At 39.8% G+C, this 25,186-nt stretch overlaps 1 protein-coding gene across 6 annotated transcripts in view; it reads right to left on the reverse strand.

Moving 5' to 3' along the window:
* Positions 1–25,186, reverse strand: part of VTI1A (vesicle transport through interaction with t-SNAREs 1A) — a 368,659-nt gene that overhangs the window by 126,733 nt on the left and 216,740 nt on the right. For 4 of the 6 annotated variants that reach the window (XM_075935464.2, XM_089780209.1, XM_089780210.1 and 1 more), the window contains 2 exons: positions 18,546–18,616; positions 10,853–10,914 (listed from right to left, as the gene is read on the reverse strand). In XM_075935464.2, coding sequence (XP_075791579.1) covers positions 10,853–10,914; positions 18,546–18,616 — 133 coding nt within the window. Of the gene's footprint in view, positions 1–10,841; positions 10,915–18,545; positions 18,617–25,186 lie in introns of all 6 variants that reach the window. The other 2 variants (XM_075935466.2, XM_089780211.1) reach the window with 1 other exon arrangement.

The raw sequence follows: 25,186 nt of genomic DNA on the forward strand, positions 1-25,186 counted from the left end.
TTGCAGGTCTGAAAGAACAACAATTAAGAAGAATCTATTGGAAGACTTTTTTTTAACCCGAGTTAATTATTACTTTCTAGCTGAGTTAATGAACGCAATTCTAGGAGAAAAGGAGTATTTGTAATTACAATCTGAGTTTGTATTAGACGAATGGATTGCAAGATTTTATCTGCTTTGAATAAATCATGTTCTCATTATCACAGTGTAAATCTGAAGTAACTCAATTGATTTCAATAAATTTTACTCTAGATTTACACGGATATTCTGGAAAACATATTATTAGAGAAATGTTAAGATGTTCTCCTAAGTTCCTAAAACATATTGTTTAAATCTTACCGTGTCTTTTATAGGCCTTCTTGATCTGAACTGAATCTTCCACATTAAGGTGGAAAATGTCTAAAACACAGGAAAAATAATCAAATCCTCCCTTCCTCCCACTAAGCAGACTAAACAATTTCACATCATAAGACCCATTTTCCAATTCAGGGCTTTGTTATTCTTCACATGCTGCTCGAGGATGCAAATTCTTCCTTTTGCAAGATGGATTTTGCACCATCTTATCTGCAACCAGCTTTTTCCAACTGATCTTGTTTTTCTTGGCTGTTGATTTCATTCAAGAGAGTCACCCTTTGAGTCTGCAAATCCTTGCTCAAATTAGTAATTATTATTTGAGAGTAGTCCAATCGATAGCCATAAGTATACCTGTATAAGAATTGCTTATGTGAGTAAAGTTTGATGGATTATGCCCTGACTTTAGAAAAAAAAACCCTCATTTTTTTCTCTCTCCTGACTCAAGTGAAATACTCTAAATCTGAATTCTTCTGGCCTTTTTTTTTAATCCCTTACTTTCCTTCCAGCAGAACAAAACTGAAATGAATTAAAAATAAAAAACTAGCACTTACACACTAGGTGTGCAAAATTCTGATCTTATGCCAGTTCAGCATCAATGTGTTTCTAGTGCAGTTGCTCCTCTAAACCACTGTGTGATCAGAACCAGAGTCTAAATCTGGCTTTACTTGGCTTCTTCTGAAGTCAGTGATAAAACTTCATTGACTTCAATGGGGAACAGATTAAGAGGAATGCTGAGGAAATTTGGAAATCACCCCCATAATGTCTAAAACAGTTTCTTAAATTGGTGGAATTCAACAAACTATGTCTATTGGGTTGTCTTCTGCCGACTAAATGCCATCCCTACTCCTTTCCACTCCTTTCCAAAATAAGCAGAACCATCTGCAATGTAGACAAATGGCTTCCTATGAAAACTAGTTGTAATTCTTAAGTGACACAAGTTGGGTGACATAAATTTGTCTCTCACCCCAACAGAAGTTGGTGCAATAAAAGATATTACCTCATCTACCTTGACTCTCTAGTATAGTGGGATCAACATGGCTGCAACAACACAAAACACATTTTAAAGATTTAAATTATCTAACAAATTTCACCGTTCAATTTTTGGTCAATATCCTGTTTTCTGTTTCACTATTCTTTTCATAGTAAGGTATCGCACAATGGAAATTCAGTATGAAATGGTCTCAATTTAAGCCAATTCCTAAGCTCAGATTTACAAACACATAACATTAAATATTTATGCAGTCCCTGCGTTTGCAAAAATCACAGCAGTCTGTACACTAAACAGTAGTTTGGCAACATTTGAACTCCTAAAAGTTGCATATTAGGAGAGCTGTGAATTTCCTCTGCATCTATACTTCAAAATCCCATTAATAGCTTGCTCTAAAGTGGAGGTTACATCCTTCAGAATCAGAAAAGTGCAGAAAAAATATTTCTTAAACACCAGTTATTTCAAACTCACGGTGGAACACTTTACATGCAGTCACAGGGACGCTGTTAATCTATGTATGATTTTGCTCATCTTTCAACTAATTTGTAGACTAAAGGGTAATCTCTAATAAGGCAAAATTTCATGCAGTGGTGATCATCTCAACAGGACTTAGTTTTGATAAACAAATCTCTTAAATACACTGTCTGATATCCTATATCACTGTGGGTATATTTTGTTCCATGACATTTGCAGTGTGAGTTGTGTTAAAACAATAGGTTCCTCAATTCAGTGCTGGCCTTATTGATACAACATTGCTGACTTCACAAGAGTTGTGTCCAAATACAAGAACAAACTCCAGTTTAGTGGATGGTTTTCTAGTCACTCACAGCATAAAACAATCTGATGAACATTTAAAATGTTTTTACTGCTTCACAATACCCCGAGAGCACTCAGCAAACAGAAACTAATCGTGTACACCACAAGCAAGCACTGCACCAATTTGCTGGCATGAGCTATGTTTTTCTGTGACTTCCAGTTATGACACACGACACTTATTTTGACTATGGCATGTCACTGCTGACTATGCAATGCCTTTTGCTTCCTTCCCATAACACAATATTATAAACTTTTCGGTCATCTTTATGCTCCAATCTTTTAATGACAGCACATCTCAAACACCATGCAAAAACAGGGCTCACATGCTATTTAACTATTCTTGATATACATCATCTAGAATGAGCTAGTATGGAAGAAGTAGGATCCATTAGAACCTCGCTCTCTTTCAAAGAACCCAACGACATATCTTTGCTTTAGTATAGATCAGGGTGGGCAAAAGGGCCTCTAGTTTTGGCCCACGGAGCGGGTTGATCTGGCCCCTGGAGGCCCTGCTGCTCCCCCACCCTGAGGTCAATTAGGGTCTGGGGACGGAGGAAACACACCAAGTTTCCTCTGCCCTGCCAGGAGCATGTAGCACTTTGAAGTGCCGTGTGCTCCTGGCAGAGCAGGAGGAGACTTCCTGCTCTGGGGGGTGGGGGTGGGGAGAGCCTCTTCCTGCCCTGCCAAGGGCATGGGTGCTTAGTGGGAAGAGGCGGCAAAGGAGCTTCCCCACCCTCAAAACAATCATGGTCTGTGAGTGGGGAAGCCCGGAAGCTTCCTGGTCCTGCCCCTTCCGTTTTAGGCCCTGCCCCTTCCAGGGCAGCCTGGGGCCACTTCAAAAAATTTTGAAGAGGACCCCAGCCAAAAATTATTGCACACCCTTAGTATAGATAATGCCAGTTCTAGATGGACAAAGATGTGGGTGGGAGGGAGCACTGTGGAGAACAGGAAAGGAACAAGTGAGACAGTAGTTCCAGAAGGTATAAAAGGGGGGATGGGGAAGAGGGAATAAAGGCCAGTGCCCTAAAAAAGGAAAGGGAGAACAGCCTGTGAAGGTTTTTAAGAGTATTGTCCATAAATGGACTCAGAGGGTCAACAAGGACACAGGGAAAAAGTCTTCCAAAATAAACTGAAAAAATAAAATGAATGTCCAACACATGATCTGCATGGTTCTGCCCAAATACGGGAATGAGAGGCCTAAGACATGGCATAACAAAATGTCAGCAGCAGAGATGAACAGCTTTTTTATCCTGAGATCTTTCTCAGAAATCTTGTTTGCCTCATTTCAAATGGCAATTAAAGTTTTATCCCTACATTATTAGTCTCCAAAAACAGGGGGTTTACAAAGGACACTAGCATACACTGATCACAGGGACTTGCTTGCATTGCTGAAATTGTCATGATGCGGCCTGATTCTGAAGGGTGCTGAGCATTTCCTGCATATTGGATCTTCAGTGACCAATGCTATCAAAGAGCATGAACGTTGCACTGCAGCGTGCAAGAGAAGCAGCCTGATTTCCAAGATGGGCCTACAGGAAGTGTTTCTTCGTGCTAGTGAAAGGAGAATATAATTTTCGAAGAGCTTTTTATCGTTTCCATATATGTAGAACACTGTCTGCAGGAAGCATGGCAAGACCTGAAAACTGGCTGTTAACTGCTCATTAATTACAAGAAATGCATCTTGAAAATTATGTAAGGGAACATTTCCTATCTGAAATAAGAACATGAAACCCAGTGAACAGTTCACGGTGTTTTTTAAATTCTTCCTTTTAGTACTACCAATGCACTTTTCTATTCTTAGGATAACTTTACCCCTTTATTTAACAAGTCTCAAAGGTTTACATGTTTTCTGGATGGAATTCCTAATAATGAAGTATGTTTACCCATAGGAATTATGCTGACATTACATTTAAGATTTCCAGATGTTTCGCCTATCTCTTCAACAAAGAAATGAGACTGCCTGTTAAAATGGGGGAAAATGACTGGAATGACCAGTAGTAATTAGTTCTTAGATTTGTTTAACATAGGGCAATAATATGTTCATTGTTCCAGGAATATCTCATGATTAATTGTGCCACATTTAATTTGGATAAGACTGCATATTTCATGATCACTAAGGAGTAATTTAATATTAAAATATACTTTACATTAGTGTAACATTCAAATTACTAATTTAAATGTTGAAATTCAGGAAATGAAAAAAGCAATGTTCTCACAGTGACATTAACAAGCCCATGTTATACATCCTGTGTATTTTACAGCATACACTAAATATAAATATTATTGGCGAGGTTGTCACTTTGCAGTAAGCTCTGTGTGTAGACCAAGAATTATAACTCTAGCTCCCATTTTTACTTCAAGTTAAGGGGACTGCTCATATGGTAAAATTAAGCATGTGCTTATGCTCTGATTCAGCAAAGCACTTAAGTCACTGTAGTAAACAGATGTGACCCTAGACACACGACCGGAAGCAGACATTTGCACAAGAATGCGTCATTTCAAATCACTTTTCAGAGTACATCGCCACCTTGAAGTGGGCTTTTTTATGCACTTGAAACAGATTCTACTCAAACTTGAAAAACAGGATTGCTAGTGCACGGCATGCAAAATTTTCACTGGAAGGAAAATTTCTCCAAAAGCATGAAAATGAGAGTTATAAAAATAGACCTTATCTTACAATAAATTATCGCAATGAATCTGTGATTGTAAAAGCTTCCGGCAGACATATTGTAGAACCAAACAACACTGGCTTCACACTAACTGTAAGAAAGGCTTTTACTCTAAAGAAATTTTGATTGTGAAAGACTTTTGGGATGGGAACAAGTGAGGGTGAAGTAAACAAGGAACTCCTTGCGCAGCTGTTTCTATTTGCATCAGCATGAGAATCATTGTGTCGCTTGCTATTTGTGAGAGCAGGGATGTGGACTCAACAGACAATGAAGAACTTCTGAGAAAGTGAGGCAGACCATCATTAATTTTTTGAGTCTCACAGACCAAAAAGGAAAGCAAAAAAGCCTGGTGGATCCATTCCTCCCTTGTCATTCAGCCAAATCATTCTGCAGAGGTGGTGAACATTTCACACCTGGGAGACAATTTCCGTAAAGCTGTATCCAACTCTAAAGGGTAGGCCTCTTTCAGACAACTGAAATATTTGAAAACTGCCAGGAGCAAGAGCAATTTGTTTAAATGGTATATTTTATTCACAAACTGAGATGCAAACCCTTAAGAGGGCTTTCATGGCACTTATTAAATATAATGAAATTTTGAAATGTTGAAAAATAAACGTAAGAATAAAAACCTTTGGAGTTCCAAGGGGAGATGGAAGTTTGGCTATTGGAGATCTGGGGAGTTATAGCCAGATGTTTCTGGGAACAATCTTACAGAAGAAGCTGATCCACTTTTACCACTGGGATAGAACACTTCTGTGACGCGGCTGGGAAAGACTATGCCTTGGGCCTGGTTTGTTCTTCCCACCCCATGTCTATAGGTCACCCTTAACCGAGTGGTCCACTGTCCAAAGTCAATACACTCACCCCTGTCTGCAGGGCAGTGTGGCCCAATGGTCAGAGACGATAAGTTTGCCCTAGTTCACAGGGCAATATGTGGAGAGGCAGTAAGTTTGCCTCAGTTTGTAGTGTGATGTAGCTCCCTGGTTAGAAGTAGAAGACGGGAGGGGATGACATCCTCTGGCAGGAAGGTTCAGGGCCTTCCTCTGCAATGGACCCCAACCCAGAGCCCTATTAGTGGGCTCAGCAGAGAAATCTCCAACCAAAACATAGAATCATACAGCTGGAAGACACTCAGGAGGTCAGAGTCCAGCCACCTGCCCAAAGCAGGATCAATCCCAACTAAATCATCCCAGCCAGGGCTTTGTCAAGCTGGGACTTAAACACCTCTAGGGATGGAGATTACACCCCTTCCCTAGGTAACCCATTCCAGAGCTTCACCACCCTCCTAGGGAAATAGTTTTTACTAATGTCCAACCTAGACACTTCATCATACCTCTGTGCCTGGTTCTCACTACGATTTGCCTGAAGCAGGCTGTGCATGTTCTCTCCCTCCGGCTGTCACCCCCAACTGAGCAGAGCTGCTCCCTTTTATACCTGTGCAGCTGGAGCAAGTCCAGTAAAGCTGAAGGTGTGTGGCCCTCTCAGCCCTCAGTGCAGGTTAACCCTCTCCTGCCCAGTGCAGGAAGAGTGTGCCTCATTACAACTTCTTAACTCTGGTTTTATTAGTGGTGGCAGTTCATACAGGTGTTGGCAATTCAGATAAATTATCACCTGAGACTCCATACTTGCCTCATTTCCATCAGCTGAAGCTACTATTACAATTAATTTTTTAAAAGGTCCTTTTATCTGGGGAGATGTTCATGAGTTTTCCAATATACCAAATATAACATCTCAAAGATGAAATTCTGAATTATAAGGTAGAGTCATGGGGTCAGAAACAATGATGTTCTACAAGGGGGAATGGCGCTTCATTTTGGAGAATATTAGATATTTTTCTTCATAATGCTGTGAAAAAAGTTTTTGGATTCTACTTTTCCTAAAATGAGGGAACTGAGAGGAAGAGTTGGTGCTGAATGAACCTGCTACTGACATAATCACATCTGGAATTTGTATTTGGTTGTTGTTTGATTTTGATTGTTTCCCATTAGACTCTGTATGGCTTGGGGGCCCTCCAAAGAGGATATCCCAAATCTTTGTTAATGAGTTTCATGGCTAACAACCTTGATCATGGACAAAAGAAAAGCAAGGAAATAGTATTTCTGAAAATGAAGAGCTCACATTTGCATGGTGGTATAGCTTCTCCACAATCTGTCCAATAAACTGTGATCTGCTAAAATCATGGAAGGTGTGGAGGCAGAGGATGGATTAGTCAGATGGGGGAATATCTTATGCGAGAATCTTTTCATTGGAAACCGTAATTAGAATTTTGCTGATCTAATGATATATATTTACCATTGTACTACATTTTGGGTGGTGCCAAGAACTACAGATAAGTGGTGACCAAAATGTACAATTCAGTAGTCCCTTAGTCACTGATTGATCATCACAAATTCGAATCTGTTCTGACATCTTCCTAAATAGTGAACGGTCTCAAATGCAATATGCCATGTTAGATTCAGTCTCACTCTACATTCTTTTCAGAAGACTGAAAATACTTGCATATTTGGAAATGAAAAAGGATTACATTCTAATTTAAGTGAAGAGAGTTTTAAAACATTTATCCTAGGTCTTTCTTCATAGTAATACCCACGTGCGACTGTTTGTGCCAAATTAGCAGGGGGTAATGAATTCTGAGTTATATGAGACAGAGGCAGCCATTTCCTTTAGTGGTTAGAGCAGTAAACTGGGATAAGAAATTCTGTCCCTGTTCTGCCATTTGATTCAAAGTGTAAGCTATGGAAAGTCACTTAGCCTGTGTCTATTTCTGGTCCCCAACTATAAAATAGGGATGATGTTTACTCACCTTTAATTAAAGGTTCTATACAGCTGAAGCATATTTATTGTCAGTTTGGAGCATAAATCTGTATTCAGGCTCACAAGCCTCTCTAAACATGGGACTCCTTACCACATTTGATCATGTTAACAAACATGGATGGTTGGCCTTTCCCAACTATAGAAATACGAAATTATACTCAACACATCATATTTCTAACCACAAAGGCATGTGTAGAAATCATTGAAGAATATCAGTTGATTCATACACAGTAGTAGCAATTACAGTGTTCAAATTAATAACTTTTCTATGTGATAATTGTGAAATAGGACTCTCCGTCATTGTTCTTTATTGGTTTCAGCAATTTAACAAATGCCTGTGTGATACTTAGTGGAGTATACAGTATTAGGACCCAACTGCCAGTTTATGGTAATTCTTTTCCTATACCTGCACCTGATGTAGTTCTTTGTAGACTTCTTGTTTTTGTCTCTTGTGATTGCTCCTCTAGTGGCTAAGCAACATTTAGAAGCTGCTGAGGCTGGGATTCTACTAGGCAGTTATGTCATGATAGTCATAAAATATTGTATCTCTCTTGGATACTACATGTTTTTTAATAACAACCTGAGGTATCCTGATGATATTTTGAGAGAGTCTCCTACCGTATCTATTACTGCCACATGGACAACTCTTTATGCTCATCGGTATGAATTGCACAGATATACCCTATTTGCTTGGCCTAAACCTTAACCTTTTAACCAGATGGGTGATTGAGTTAGGCATTTTTTTAAACAAAGAAAGAGAATATCCGCTGCCCTTCTGACATACAAAAAACATGTCTTTTTTAGTGTTTGACTACATAATCCATTTGTCAGAAAACAGAGCCTCGAGTATATTTCACAAAGGTCATATTTTTCATTTGGTTTATGGAACACTTATAAACTAGGACTCCAAACTGTGATTCCCAAACACAAAACAAAGTCAAAGGTTACAGCATATGTTTTTGTTCTAGCCTCTCCAAATTACTTGCAAATGTATTCAAACACAATATGAGCAGATACTTTATTTTATTGAAAATAACAGACTACAGGGTCCTGTTTAAAAAAACCCCCACAAGGCTGAGGTACATGAAGCATAAACATGGAAGAAATACATTGGTTTAGAAACTCATAAATCCTTATTTGAATCTGCCAACCTTAAAGCCAAGTAAAGCCTGAAAAAACTATTTTTCCTAAATGCTATGTCTGATTAAGCCATACTATTAAATGACAGCTGAACTTTAACATTAATATGATATTATTTAAATAACTGCATGATTTTTTTACACTAAAAATGATGAATGATATTTGGACAACTCAATTGACATAAAGCAAGAAGACCCTTTAATGAGATTTGACAAAATGGAGACATATGCAGAATATTTGTTACAGCTCATGTCGCAGGACCCTTCCTGGGGAGGCTATGGGTTTGGGTTTTTTATATTGTCTACAAGCACTGAAGCATCTCTTTCAATTGCCACTTCCTTTCTCTGTGGATTTTGAATTTAGCTTGTGTCATTTACATATTACTCTTAATCACAACATTTTTTATGTTATGGTTCTGAGTTGGAAATGTGAGAAGTCTGTGAAACAGAGGCACAAAGTGCAGTTATCTTAACCTTTGTCAGTTGGGTATACAAGGAACTAAGAAAGCTATTTTCTGAAGGAGTCTTATGGAGAGATAAAGCTTGCACTGAAGAACAACATAAAATTCAGTTTGTCAATATTTTCCAAGACTAACTAAATCACTCATTTAGCGAAAACTTAGGATTTTTTAAAAAATCAAATGGGTTTAAACAAATACACACTACACACACATTATGTACAGCAACTTAGGAAGGGTCAACTTACATGAACTTCTTGCAGAACATTCTGTGAATAACCTATTCTTTAAAAGCATCGTTCCCAGCATGCCCAAAAGACACCTATCATCTCATCTTTATGGATTCAACCAGAGTCTAGAAATACAGACATCATAGTGCTACAAGAGTACTGCTTTGCTGAATTGATAACTTTGTCCAGGGATTCCACTGGCTAAAATTTACCATTGGTAAAGGCATAGATTTAAACAAAATGAGGCTGGAAATCACTGAATAATACTATCATCCTCTCCTAAAATTTCAAGTAAATTTTTAGGGTGTTGCAATTTTTTTCTTCACACTTCACTTTAAATCCCAGGGATACATTTCCATAAAAATTACACTACATGGGAGTGTAATTACACTACATCCAAGTGTATATCCAGGAATAATGGGTATCATAGCTCCATTAAACAGCCTATTTTTAGATTGGGACAAAAAGAACAAATAGTTTAGCAAAGGGGCTATACCACCAATGCAATTGTACTTATTCTTGTTTATTGTGGTGCTCTCTTCATCCCTTAGGGTATGTCTACACTACCCCGCTAGTTCGAACTAGCGGGGTAATGTAGGCATACCGCACGTGCAAATGAAGCCCGGGATTTGAATTTCCCGGGCTTCATTTGCATAAGCGGGGAGCCGCCATTTTTAAATCCCCGCTGGTTCGAATCCCGTGTAGCGCGGCTACACGGGGCTCGAACTAGGTAGTTCGGACTAGGTTCCTATTCCTAACTACCGGTAGTGTACCGGTAGTTCGGAATAGGAACCTAGTCCGAACTACCTAGTTCGAGCCCCGTGTAGCCGCGCTACACGGGGTTCGAACCAGCGGGGATTTAAAAATGGCGGCTCCCCGCTTATGCAAATGAAGCCCGGGAAATTCAAATCCCGGGCTTCATTTGCAAGTGCGGTATGCCTACATTATCCTCCTAGTTCGAACTAGGAGGGTAGTGTAGACATACCCTAAGTGACACCCAGCCCAGCTGTTACAGCCTTGGCTAAGAGCCACAACATTTTCAGCTCAGACAGTAGCGGTTCAAACACGAAACTTCAGAGGTTCCAGGTTCAATCCTGCCTGCCTATAACTGGGTTCTGTCAGTGTTATACCATGGAAAACTATTTTACAGCCAACCTATATTCTTTTCATAGTTTGTGCAAAACTCCTATGGTAAAAACATCCCTCTCATGTGATTTTTTCCTCAGGGAATATTTGTGCCAACATCAACATTTAATTTCAAGAGAACAGGATTGTGAGGAAAAAACATACAAGTTAGCCAAATGTTGAGATATAATAAAAACAACAACAAAAAAAACAAAACCAGAAAACCGAGATAGAGACAGAGATATCCCTACCTTGTCCTTACCTTCGCAACATTCCAGTTAGGATCCTGGAGCTCTTTCCCAAGTTTGCATCTGTTTCTCTAAGCTGAAGGGAGAAGGGTTATATTTAAAAAAAATCACATGTATTAACTACAAATAGTAGAGATTTTTATTGTACACTGGTTTAATCTTCCTCAGTTTGAGCTCATATTCATTTCTAGTAAAACTCTGAATTTAAGTATAGATTTTCTTCCTTACATAAAGAGCTTGTGGATGTAATGAAGAACAAAAGCTCTACAAATAAAGATCAGAGGACTAATTCATTACAGATGGGCATCTATATTTTCCATGGATGGAGGTAGTGCAATGGGTGTGTGCACGGGTAGGTGTGGCCAACCCATGAATGTTCTAGGGAGTTAAATGAGAGTACCGAGGGATGCAGAGATACCCAAAGGGTTAGCTGTTCTTGCTTTTTAACAGAATATATTATTTCAATTATTTTCACTGTCACGCCAGACAAAGCAATCTGAGGGAAAAACAATATTATAATGTAATATTACTGATACAATGGAAAATACATAAAATTTCCCAAGTGCTTCTACAGCCAAGTTTTACCTATTTTAAATATGAAAGCAGGAACTAATCTTAAAGTTAACAGCAGCTTTCACTGAAATGGATCCCCAAAACAATGTATGGATTGCAAACTACAAGCAGTCCCCGGGTTACGTACAAGATAGGGACTGAAGGTTTGTTCTTAAGTTGACTTTGTATGTAAGTCGGAACTGGTACATATTGTAGGGGAAACTCTAGCCAAACATTTCTCCAGAGCTCAGTTTTATTCTCCCACACCTCACTTCCCTCAGTCCTTTATTCTCAAGCTGAGGTGTCTGCTGAGAAAAGCCGCTCCGCGTCTCCCTGGTCTGCTGGGGGGAAGCAGCTAGTGCGGGGTTGCCTCACCCCGTTTGTAAGTAGGGATCCGATGCAAGTCGGATCCATGTAACCCGGGGACTGCCTGTACTAGCATATAGATATATATGAAATTAAATTATAATTGTATTATAATCACTTTTCCCACCTCTTAGGTAGAAAAAAAATTGTTTAACAGAGCCCAGCAATTTTATGTATTCAATTGAACTTAATTAGCATGCTTGTTCTAGAGCTCTGTAGAAAATACTGCATTCTAGGCAAATACTAGATTTAAGAGGAGTTTTCAGTACAAGAAAAAGGAGGCTATAAAGTCACTCTCACTATCTGGCCTAATCAGGCCTGCTTACAGGGAGGGGGGCAAAGTGGGTAACTGCCCCAGGCCCTTTAAATGGAGTGCCATGCTCCATGAACTGCTGAGGGTTAGGGTGTGGGGGCACGATCCGGGCAGCGCTAAGAACTGGCTACCCCAGCCCCCTGCCCCTTTTGGGAGCATGGAATCACCCCTGTCAGCTCCCCTGGGTCTATCAAGTGAAACAACTCAACCAAGAGAAACTACACTACACTACAAAATTAGGTCTACGTTATTTAATTCGATTTTGGGGACCTGATTTAACAAATGCAATTTTGTATACCCCCACTAGGTGGTGATAGTTGACAGAGCACACCCTTACAGCCAGAGGTTGCATCAACTCAAGCAGTGATGCCCTGTGGGGACCTATCCCCACAGTCCCTGAAGCAGATTGGAATTGTGGGCTAGGGTCCCAATGCTTCATGGGATGACGTTGTAGGTGATTAGGGGTGCCTGTTGTCAGACTTCCATGTCTGTGGCTCAGAACCAGCCTGATCCTGTGGCATGCTTGTCTAAGTTCTTTTACTGTCACATGGCATTGCTGTGTGTCCTTGGTGTATCTTCTCTCCACCACACCCTGTGCAATTTTGGCATAGGTATCAGCATTTCTTTTGCTGGTTTGGAGCTCTGGCTACATAGAGCCTTCCCGTCTCTGCACAGCAATCAGATCCACTATCTCCTGAATGCGCCATGCTAGAGGCATTTGTGATCCTGGGAGTGCACACTCAGCTGTGCTGGTGTGCTCTCAATGGGAAATGAACATTCAGAGGTTTCTGGGTCTTTTCCTGTTCTGCTGGCTGAAGAGCACTGGCATTCCAAGTGCTCACCAAAGCCTTCACAACGGAGCACTCTGGATCACCACCTGGAGGCCAGTAACTCCGCATTACAATACACAGTGTTTACATTGCCCTTAATTTGAGGCATAAATGTCATAGAATCATAGAGCTGGAAGAGACCTCAGAAGGTCATCAAGTCCAGCCCTGTGCTCAAGGCAGGACCAATCCCAACTAAATCAACTCAGCCAGGGCTTTGTCAAGCCGAGACTTAAACACCTCTAGGGATGGAGATTCCACCACCTCCCTAGGTAACCCGTTCCAATGCTTTACCACCCTCCTAGTGAAATAGTTTTTCCTAATATCCAACCTAGACCACTCCCATTGTAACTTGAGACCATTGCTCCTCGTTCTGCCATCCGTCACTACTGTGAACTGCCTTTCTCCATCCTCTTTGGAACCTCCCTTCAGGAAGTTGAAGGCTGCTATCAAATCCCCACTCACTTTTCTGCAGACTAAACAAACCCAAATCCTTCAGTCTCTTCTCATAGGTCATACGCTCCAGCCCCCTAACCATTTTGGTCACCCTCCGCTGGACCCTCTCCAATGCGTCCACATCCTTTCTATAGTGGGGGGGCCAGAACTGGACACAATATTCTAGATGTGGCCTCATCAGAGCCGAATAAAGGGGAATAATCACTTCTCTGGATCTGCTAGCAATGCTCCTCCTTATGCACCCCAATATGCCATTAGCCTTCCTGGCTACAAGGGAACACTGTTGACTCATATTCAGCTTCTCATCCACTGTAATCCCCAGGTCCCTTTCTGCAGAATTGCTACTTAGCCATTTGGTCCCCAGCCTGTAACAATGCTTGGGATTCTTCAGTCCCAAGTGAAGGACTCGACACTTGTCCTTGTTGAACCTCATCAGATTTCTTTTAGCCCAATCCTCTAATCTGTCCAGGTCACTCTGGACCCTATCCCTGCCCTCCAGCATATCTACCTCTCCCTCTAGCTTAGTGTCATCTGCAAACTTGCAGAGGGTGCAATCCATCCCCTAATCCAGGCCATTAATAAATATGTTGAACAAAACCGGTCCAAGAACAGATCCTTGGTGCACTCCACTAGAAACAGACCACCAACCTGACATTGAGCTGTTTATCACTATCCATTGGGCCCGACAGTCTAGCCAGGTTTCTATCCATCTTACAGTCTTGTATTCCACTTGTTCGGGTGGAGTACAGGGGTTGATTTAAAAGCCCTTTAGGTCAACAGGAGGGAATGGGCATTATAGACACAAACTTTACAAATCTGACCTAACACCGAATTCATAGACCTAAGCTCACGGTATAGAAAAGCCCTGGAGAGGCCTACCCTAGAATAGCCAACAGCCTGGTGCTTCAGGCACTGGGGCTGCAGTCTTGCTCTAGAGAGCAGCGTCAAATCTATTTCTTCCACATTGCAGCCAAGTGCCCCAACCCCTGGTCTACTGGACATAAGAAGCAGGGAGCCACCACTAAGGCTTCGTCCTTGTCAGTTTTGTGACCTGTGTCTAGGGAAATCTAGCACTTAGCTCCCAGGCTTCCCTTGGTTTTTATTAAGAAGTGGTTAAATATACCTAAAATCAAAACAAACCTTTATTTTTGGGTTGAACAAAACATCCAAGTACTGTATGACCAAAAGTGTTTTTATTTTTGGAATTTTCTATTAATTGAAAATGCTGAAAAATTGAGGTTTCATTAAATGAGTGTCTTTTCTTCAATTTTTGGAACAGACAGTGAATCAAAAACTCAGCTATTTGCACAACTCTCCTGCCTTCTTCACAGACAGACAAGACAACACATTTGCTGTTGATCGTGGCTCGTTCAGCATTCTATAAAGCACGTCTCTTCAATTTCAGTATAGGACATGGGATGGGAAGGTCCCTGTCCCCAAATCTATCTTTTGTGCACTAACAGCAAAGTTAGGAATAAAGCTCAAAAGTAAAATCTAACAAATCTAGCAACCCCTTCTTGGAAATGCAGTTTCTATGAAGGGAAATGAGAAGAAGATTACAACATGTAGCCACACAGTGCCATTGAACTCTGAAGTTGAAAGCAAAACTAGAAAATTCCCTTTCCTCCCACAACTGACGAGATAAAACTGTTCCATAACTTGCTTACATGGGTGTAAAACTAAGAACTGAGGGAACATTTGTTGATGGGGAACATTTATACCCTCTGTCCCTTTGGGAAGCTTGTACTTCCCAAAGGCTGTGTGGAACACTTCCATGGCTTATATGGCTGAGTGAGAGTCAACTACAAAGGAGGGAATTTGCCTAGAGACCAGGGATATAAATATCACTTTAATAGTTAACCATTTAAATTTTTATCCTTTAATTATTTAATTAACTAAAGGGAAAGAGGCTAAGGCTTCTGGGGCTGATCTAAGCCTGAGGTTGCTCTAGCCAGCAGGTGCAGAGCCAGGGCTGCTTGGCTGGCCAGTAACAGGTGCTGTGCCAGCCAGTTTGGGTGTGGAGAGGAGGCCGCTCCAGCTGATCCAGGGGCTTGAACGGTTCGTGTGGGTTAACTGGAAAGACTAATGCTTACTGGCTAACGATTTAACATCCTTACAGAAGGAAATAATTTAATACCATGGTGTCCAACACACATGGCTATTTGGTCAGTTGAGTGTGACTAGTTTGCTATCGTGGTTACTGCTTCAGATCTGGAGGGATACCACAGATTTAATAGGCTGCCTGATGATTCAGCAGGTAGGACAAGCAATGTCTTATTGCATTAGAGACTTTGGTCTCGGAGACAAAAACACACTGGCTGTGTCTACACTGGCAAGATTTTGAGCAAAAGCAATTGCTTTTGCGCAAAATCTTGCCACCTGACTACACTGGCCGCGAGTGTTTGCACAAGAACACTGAAGTTCTAATGTATAAAATCAGTGCTTCTTGCACAAATACTCTGACATTCCCACTCAGGGATAAGCCCTCTTGCGCAACTGTTCTTGCGCAAGAGGCCAGTGTAGACAGGCAATGTTAATTTCTTCTGCAAGAAAGCCCGATGGCTAAAATGGCCATGGGAGCTTTCTTGCGCGAGAGCGTCTACACTGGCACGGATGCTTTTGTGCAAAAGCACATCTCTTGCGCAAAGGCACATGCCAGTGTAGATGCTCTCTTGCGCAAATACTTTAACGCAAAAACTCTTGCATTAAAAGTATTTGCGCAAAATCTTGCCAATGTAAACGTAGCCACTTCGTGTTACAAATTCATAAAAAGGAAAAGGGGCAACTGTAAGCGGGAATCTCCAGATAACAAAGGGTCTTCACTATCCGAAGTTACACTCAAAAGTACCTGTTGAATACCTAGTACATAACGTGCTTTAAGAACAGCTTCTATTTTCTGACCTTGCAAATATTTACTGCTCACAAGTGCAAGTAGTTGCATTCACCTCAGTAAGTAGTAAACAACTGCCAGATAGGATATTTAGTTATGAATTTCCTTTACAATATTGTGAACAATTATTTTGTGGTTATATTATTTAATTAAGTACTACTTAAAAGAAGAACAAAGTAGAAGGGTAGGAATAATTGACACTCCCACTCCAAAAAGGTTGGACTTTCTCCTGGTGCTTTGTAACTAAGAAGAATGATGTGATAGGGTGCGTGCTTTCTCCTGGGAAAGCCATGTCATGGATGCTTTATGATGTATAAGGTAAAGGCTGGCCGATACAGCTTCTGGAAAACCAGATGAATCCAGTATGATACATCCAACTGAAAAATGTACTAGCTACAATATTTAAAAAGCTTATTACAAAATCAAGTTTTTATCCATGGCAAAGGGGAACTGTAAGCAAAAGTGTGCACATTAAAATTGCTCTTTTATGATGGGTAATGATGGGCTCAAACATAGGGGGATGAAGGAAGAGAGTTACATGGCTTTCTCCTTTTGTTATAAAAAAGGTTTCTTGCTTTTTTACTTTTACATATCAGGTCCTATCTGCCCTCTTTTTGCTGGAGGAGTTTGGCAAACTTGAAGGGGAAATCACTGTTTAAGGTAGTGATGAAATTACCACTACCTAGGTTAAACTTCTCTAGCAAAATGAGGGCAGTCAGGACTGGATAATCTTAAAATATAAGCTAGCAGAAGAAAAGTTAGACTAAACAGGCAAACTTGAAAGTCATCTATCTACATCCTAAAGGAGTAGTAAAAACACAACCTCTTCTACTCTGCATTGGCAGAAAACCCAACATATACATTTCAAATCATAAATACACTTATTCTAAAACAAAGTATTTCCAAGACAGCTCTTCCTCCATTTCTCATATATTGAATAATCAGTTGCATTCTTGGGATACACTGGTGGAAAAAAGCTTTGTTCACTTTTTCTGGGAATTGGGAGGGATGGTCTTGTTTGACAGGCCTGCATGACCTTCTGCAACACAGGTATCATGATACTTCCCTTTGGAAGGTGCTTTGAGATCAGAAAATGAAAATCAATGAAGTGCACAAGTTTTAAAAAATTGCTTATTTTAAATAATGGGAAAAAGGTAGGGAGAAGGAAATAAACAAGGTGGTGGAACTGATGGAGGTGAATGGTATGGTGGGAAGTAATAAGTCACCGTGTCCATTTTACTGATACATTTGGATGAATCCTCCAAACTCATTATTCTTATCATTTCCTTGGCAGGCTAGTAAATCTCACTTTTTGTGGAAGATGTTTTATGAGATGCAAACTAAATCTTTAATTATTTCCTGGTATTTCTAGTTATTCCCCACATTGATCTTAGGTTAATGCACTCTTTGGTTCTATGGCATTTCCATTTTTCAAACAGAGGGAAACTATTATAATATCTATAATGTTTAGTCAAGCAATGTACTTCTAGCCAGACATTTAACTCACTTAAACTTTACTCAGAACTGAATCCAACCAATTAGTCAACATCTTCTCAATAATATGGGTCTAAGAACCAAATGTTATATTCCACTTCAGTGCGGTCATACCACAGTCCTATAGAAAAAGTCTTATCTTTCTGCTCAGTAACATGATGCCTCTGCAAAGGTATTGGCCACTGAGGTACAATGGCCTTCATCGCTGGTCTTTTAGCGACAGTTTAGAAAACGGGATATACAGAGATGCGAGCTAAGATCACCATCTATGAGTGGACATCATGCTACAGACATATGCTCTCATATGGATCTAACAGAGACCTGAAATCATTAACAAAGAGGCATATAATGAGACCGAGTACTAGAAATTTGAGGTCTTCCATTTGTGACCACAGGTCTGTGGATGGCTTATGACTGGAACCGTACCAGTTAGCTTCCTGGGAAAACTTTATTCTTTCTTGACCTTGTTCCAGGCAGGAACAGGAAAAAAAAAATGTGGCCTTGAAAAAAATTCCAAGGCAGGCATTTATCAGGTCAAATTGCAGGATTAGGGAGAATTTTTCCTGGCCAATGCAGATGCATTTGACTTCTTCAATGGGACTATTTGTGCTAGTTGGAATTCGTAGGATCAGGCACATATTGGACTTTTACTTTTTAGTAAGTAGGAATGGGTAGTAATTACATATCATGATATAATAGTTGACTTATTTAAGGTTTTAATCATTTTGCTGGAGTATTTCTGCTAGCACAGTGAATTTAGCCACAGCACACAAAAAACTATGCCAACAATTCTTTATCATCAAACTCACCCTTTCCCGAGCACGCTGGATCTTCTCTCTATCTTGGCTCAGGTTTTCCAACATTTCCTGTCCAATCTGCTCTACATTAAAACACAACAAAAATCAAAATGTAAATCATGAGATATACAGCTTTTTCATGGTAATGCCAGGTTAAATTCTAACAAATATATTTAAAGAGAAACAGCACTGTAGCATGAGAGATAGTCTAATCACTCCAATCAAAGAAGAAATAACTAACAGGGTTTAAGTGTCTTAAATATCATGTACCTGAAGAAGTAACAATAAACCAGAAGCTGTCACCTTGACAGTCTAATAAGATAGCTTCGGCTGTAGGGATTGATGTTCACCTTTGGTCTACACAACAATAGAAAGAGGAATTTCATACTTGTTCTGAAGGGTGGGAGTTCATACTTCTCATATGTTCTTAACCTTTGTCTTGCCCCCTGATTTCCCTTGCTGGGAAATATCAGGAAGATTTTAGTAAGAAATACCAGCACATTTACGGAGATACTGAAACAACATATTTTAGTGGAAGGTCTCTTCCCATGAATTCCAATCTCCACCTGATATTTAAAATAACAGAATTTCATTCTGTGTTACTTCCCCAACCCCCACAAAGTGGTTTTTTTCTTTGTTCCATGGATGGCACATCAGGATGTGCTTAGTATCTGTAGCAAGCTTGAAGATCGTCTCCCAGTATTTCTGATAACAGCCGCAGTAATCAGTTGACTGGCAACATCTCTTGTTTATATTTTGTCTGGTTGCTTCCATAGCCATGCTTGATTCAATAACTGCAAAATTATGGGGAAAATTCAGGCTTCAAGACATAACACAAAGGCTGTGCACAGGACCACATTAACCTGAAATAGCTACTACTATAGTTATGCAAGTACAAGAAAACAATATCATCTAGTATTCAGAAGAGATTGCCATCTTTAGAGCACTATACAAACATTAATCCATCCTCACTACATCCCCCTGAGGGAAGAAAGTAAGTAATATGATCCTCATTTTACAGATGGGGAAATGGGCATAATTTGCCCCAGGCCACATAGTAAATCTGACACAAAAAGAAATTTCTTACTGCAGTCCTTGCACATTCCTCTGCCAAAAAAGTATATTGTATATTTTTCTAAATAACAAACACACATTGCTATTACTATGTTGCTGAATCATGAATAAACAAGATTTTAACATTTGATTCTTAGGGTATGTCTAGACAGCAAGGCTATTTTCCTGTCCCATGTGGATGCGCCAAATTTTAAAAAAGCTTATTTTGAAACAAAATGGAAAAAAGATACGCAATTTGTGTAGCGCAAATTGCGCATCTTATTTCAATTTTAGAGTGCAGTCTAGACATCCCTTAGAGTGGTAGAAAGAGACTATGTCAGAAAAACAAATGAGTAATTTATGAATATAGCAGTAGTTAATTTTAAATTGGGACATTTTCACTACATTATCCTTTAAGCTTTGTTTTTTTTAAACTGAGGCAAAGAAATCCTGGACTTTTTTTGGTTCATAATTTCAGTGTATAGTGATATATATTCTGTCAGCTAAAGACCAAAACTATTCAGTACAGTTTATATTGCTGGATCTGTTGCCAAGTACAGTACAAGTAAGACAAATATTTCTTCAGATATCTGACCACGAATTGACATCCCCATTATGCTATCTTGTCCCTTCTGGTTTGCAGCTCTTTACTTGTAGCTGTATATACAATGCCTCCCAAAGGTGAAATGTGGGAAGATATGTGGTTACTGAGTTACAAGGCTGTAAGTTGGAGTATAGCTATGTGGATGGCAGAGGAGAAGGGTCTCAAGACTCAGCTGCATACTGAGTTTCACTCACTGGATAAGATCATCAAATGGTTATTAGCCATCACAAATATTTGGTAAACTTAAAGGACATAGTGAATATATGTATTATTTAAAGACAAATATCTTTTGTTAAAAAATAAAAAATTTGGGCAAATTCTAACAAACTGGTGTCAGCTGGAAGTATTTATTATTCAAAATTTGGTGGGTATATGTGTTCGCTTGTAGGTACAAAAAAAGAAGAATCAGGAGTAGGGTTTCTTTCATGGGAAGAAATGAAAAGCAGATTGGCTAAAATGATCGGGTATTGCACAAACGAGACTCAAAAATATCTTTTTATGATGCAGCAATTTATATCCCACATTTAAGAAAGATACTGTACTTTACAAATCTTTTTTTCCCCTAACAATGGCATGTTCATAGTCTTAGCTTTTTAAAGGATTTAATATATTTTCTAATCATCGTGACAAAAGCATCAACGGTAACAGAGGGTAAGCCACCATTGTTTTGACAAATAGCGTATTTTCCTCTCATTGCTGATGACCAAAGACATCAATAAATAAGGAAAGAGAGCATGTCAGCCAGAATATCACAAACTGAATTGGTGATAGGATACTTGGGGATTAAACCTTCAGCCATGAAGTTCAAATTGGCACATGGGTCTGAGAACTGAGGTAGCTGCATTTCCTTCCCAACCGTCTCCACTGATACATAATTGGATGTCTCCAACCGTCTCCACTGATACATCAATTTTACAGGAATAGTTTTACTCTAGAAGCACTGCATATGATGATCTTTGGCCCTTTATAAGCAAAAATAACAGCAGACATTGAAAGAGGAGACCTAATAGAAGTGGCACTAGAATTCTGGCTACCAGCTCGAGCATCATAAATTGAACCCTTGATCTGAGGGTCCTATAGTATAGCTTTTCCACTCTCAGAACACTCACTAAAGTCAGTGAAACTTCTGTAGACAGAAGATCAGAAGAGTGAAAACAATAATGTTTAAAAACTAAATGTAGAGAAATGCACATAGGTAAATGATGTAAGCCAGCTCTTCACTTTTCTCCAAGACTGCAGGATTTCCACAGGCGGAGGAGCAGCGTTTTGATATTACTGCAACGTGGCTTGCTAGCATATTGCATAATATTCCTCATATCCCTGATGTTTTCCTGTCAATCCAAACCTCTATCAATCTAAGGCTATGTCTACACTGTGTGTTTTTTGTGGAAGAGGAAATACAAATGTAGCACTCATTTGCTTATCTTACACTCTCATTTGCATATCTTCTTCTGATCCTTTTTGCGGAAGAGTTTTTTGCGATAAAAAGCCCTGTGTAGACGGGACCATTTGTTGGAAAAAAGCTCTTTTGAGCAAGAGCCTGTAAACCTCATTTTTTGAGGAATAAGAGATCTGGCGCAAAAGGGTTTTTCTGACAAATGGCCCCGACTTACATGGCTTTTTATTGCAAAAACCTCTTCCACAAAAAGGATCGGAAGATATGCAAATCAGAGTGTGAGATATGCAAACAAGTGCTCCATTTGCATTTCCTCTTCCGCAAAAAACACACAGTGTAGATGTAGCCTAAGAAGTGAATGTATACATTTAATCTAGGATTGCATCTTCAAGTCTTTCAGACAACTTATCTTGTTGAATCAGTTACTAAGCTACTACAAGTACACAGCATGACCATTTAAATAAGGTATGTTGTTGTTCAGATACAGGCATGTAGAACCTAAGGGCACATTCTCACTCGCCACGCCAGAGACTGATGTTCTGGAGTTTGATTAAGCAGGTCTAGCATACGCCTGCTAAATCGAACACCAAAGGCAACTCTGGCTGGCATCTGTACTCCTCGCAGTAGCAAGGAGAAAGGGAAGCCAACGTGACCATTTGCTCCCATTGGCCTCCCGCAGTGAGGATAGCGCCAAGCTTGGCTGAAGGTAAGGCACCTCCAGCTATGTATTCTATGTAGCTGGATTTGCATACCTTAAGCCAACCTTCCAGCATAGACCTGGCTTAAGTGTTGTCAGATATTGTAAATGTGCTGTATTCATGGAGCCTTTTGTTAAGAGTGTACGCTCACTTGATCTTAAACTATTTTTTGGAAAGCGAGGGATGCGCATAAGCATGCATGTGGAATGCCACGACGTTGATTTTGAAAAACGGTCAGTAGGTACAAATAAATCATTACGTTAAAATTAACCCATGTCAAGTCAGATTCTGAAAGTGACATAAAATTTTGTTCTAAAATGACACAGAGTGCATCCCAAAACAAAGGTGTAAAGATATTTACACCAGTAGAAGGTATGTACTTAATGACTCAAGGCAAGAACAAACATTTCAGCACAGTTTAAGAATGAGATAATGAATAATAAATAATAAATAATAATAATAATAATATACAATCCAGCACAAAGACATCTATTCATCAGCAAGCATCAGACTTAAATATCAGGCTTCCCAGTCCACAAATTTATGTTACCTTGAAGATGTTAAAATCAGGTGGGAGAAACCAACTTCTTCATATGAGCAATTTGACAGCACCACTTTTTTGTGGGGCTTCTCAAATAATGTTTAGTTCTATATGGGCAGGTTGTGCAAGGAAAAGATTACAATATCACTTCCCAAAGTTTTGCACATGATCAGATGCAGAAATAAAGATGCGTTGATATGATATGGTTGATATAGGTTGGAGTTGTGGAATTAATTGTCCTGTTCATGACAGCCCTATTCAAAAATAGGGGTTGGAAGCAATTTACCAAATAGAGGAGGAAAGACCTGGAGGGGCTAACAGGATATTGAGAGAATGCAAAACAAAAACCATACAAAGTTACTTGAAAGCATCCCTCAAACAGTGAATTTACATCACAGGTTTAAGACTTTATTTCTGCTGGAGTCTATTTTCTTTTTCATGCAAAAAGCCCCCCCAGATCCTTCCATGGAATTTATAAAATGCATATTTATTTATTCAATAGACTGGAAAAGCTCATTCACAGCTATACTGGTCTCTCAGGTAAATACATTAGTCATTCTTTAAAAATGTGTATTATTGACTCGAGTGATTAGAGAGGTTCTTTCAAAATCAGTCTAGCCTAAAAGGTAAATAAATGCTTAAGCGGTTTGAAACCAAAGAAAACAAGCAAACAAAATTGTGTGATGTGCCTGATGCATGATATTACATCAGCATTAAAAAGAACAAAACAAACTGGATAGGACATCAATTATTGCACTGTGCGTGGGGGGGGGGGGGAGGGGGAGAGGAGAGGAGAAGTACATACATATGACTTACACAATTTTTCAGGATGTGTTTTATACACAAATAAAAGCACACGCCACCTCTTCAAACAGCTCATTTCAACCTTACTAAAATGGAGATCAAAAACTTGAGACAATGTATGTTTTAAACAGCATCTTTTATATGGAAATGTCACCTTTGTGTAGAGAGGCTCATTCAGTACAATTTCATATTTGTGTTATACATACAATACATACACAAACCAGACGTACAAACAGAGGTGAGAGAGGGAGTCTGATGGACTGACTGTAGAACGGGAAGCAGAGATAACGTTAAAGAATTAAGAAAGTTGTAGACAGGTAGAAAAGCTGCTGCCTATTGAGGAGAAGAAGATAGTAGAGTGGGGAAAATCAAAGGCCCCATTTCAGGAAATCACCTAACCATATGCTTAAATGTCCTTGTTAAATAGAAGAGATTTCTAGAATCAGGACCTAAAAGGAGCATGTATCAAGTCTATGATAGTTTCCGAAAGAGGAATGTATTTGTAGTTGGTACTGAAATGGACAAAAAAACCAGTTAAGATCTTTGAGTTTGGAGGTATTTTGTTTCAAAAATTATGTGCTGGGGTCTACTGGTGTTTTAAGAGCACACCAAAAGACTCTGATCCAGGCAGTTGAAATCAACAAAGGCCCAGGAAATGCTTTGTAAGCAGAAAAGAGGAAGCAGCCTCAGGAAATTACGAGTTGGATGGGAAAAACCTTAGGAAAGGTTCCTCTAAGGATATGGGATGAGTGCATCCTTCCTTTTTTCAGTCAATTGGGAGCAGCTTTCCCTGGAACAAGGCAGTATACAGAATGCCTTCCTATTAGAACAGAGGAGACACTGATAAGAGAAGGAAGCCAGAGAGCTAAATTCTAGGAGGGGACAGATTTGAGAAGTGACCCTGTGTAGAGCAGTGAAGAGCTCCATGTGTTTGCCAGAAAAGCCAGAGTACGTATGAGCTTTTAGACTGCACTGAGGGACTTAACTGGGTGTGTTTGGAATTGTTTTGGCCATTGAACCAGCCTCAAATGGAGGATGGTTAGACTAATAAGAAAGGCTGTGGGGGACCTGCAAGGGGCCCAGAAGAGGGAGAACAGAGGGAGGTTACTGCAAGGGGAATTCTTGTTGCAAGGGACTGTTCTGGCAGTGGCAGCCCTGTTCTGATATAGTTGTCACATTTTGCTCAGGTTAAAATTTGGAGAGTTTAGATTTTGGGCAGGTGAAAACATTAATAAGTATTTCTTCAAAAAACCCACAATTTTCTGCAAAATACTGTATGTGAGCCATGTTTCAGAGGTAGGGTTTCCAGGAGTCCGGTATTTGCCTGGACAGTCCGGTATTTTTGCCTTCTGTCCGATAAAAAATTTCAGAAAATACCGGACACCTAAGATGTATTTTCTGATTTTTTTTCCCCAGCCAGGAGGTGAAAATGCCGGGCACCTGGCAACCCTACAAACATTTAGCACCCGGCCTCCCCCCCCGGATCTCCAACACCCCTAATCCCCTGACCTCAGACCCCATGTTCACCTGGTTCCGCAAGGCTGCCGGCAAAAAGAC

The sequence above is a fragment of the Pelodiscus sinensis genome, chromosome 8 (genome assembly GCF_052426305.1).
Source record: "Pelodiscus sinensis isolate ZL-2025 chromosome 8, ASM5242630v1, whole genome shotgun sequence".
NCBI lineage: Eukaryota > Metazoa > Chordata > Testudines > Trionychidae > Pelodiscus > Pelodiscus sinensis.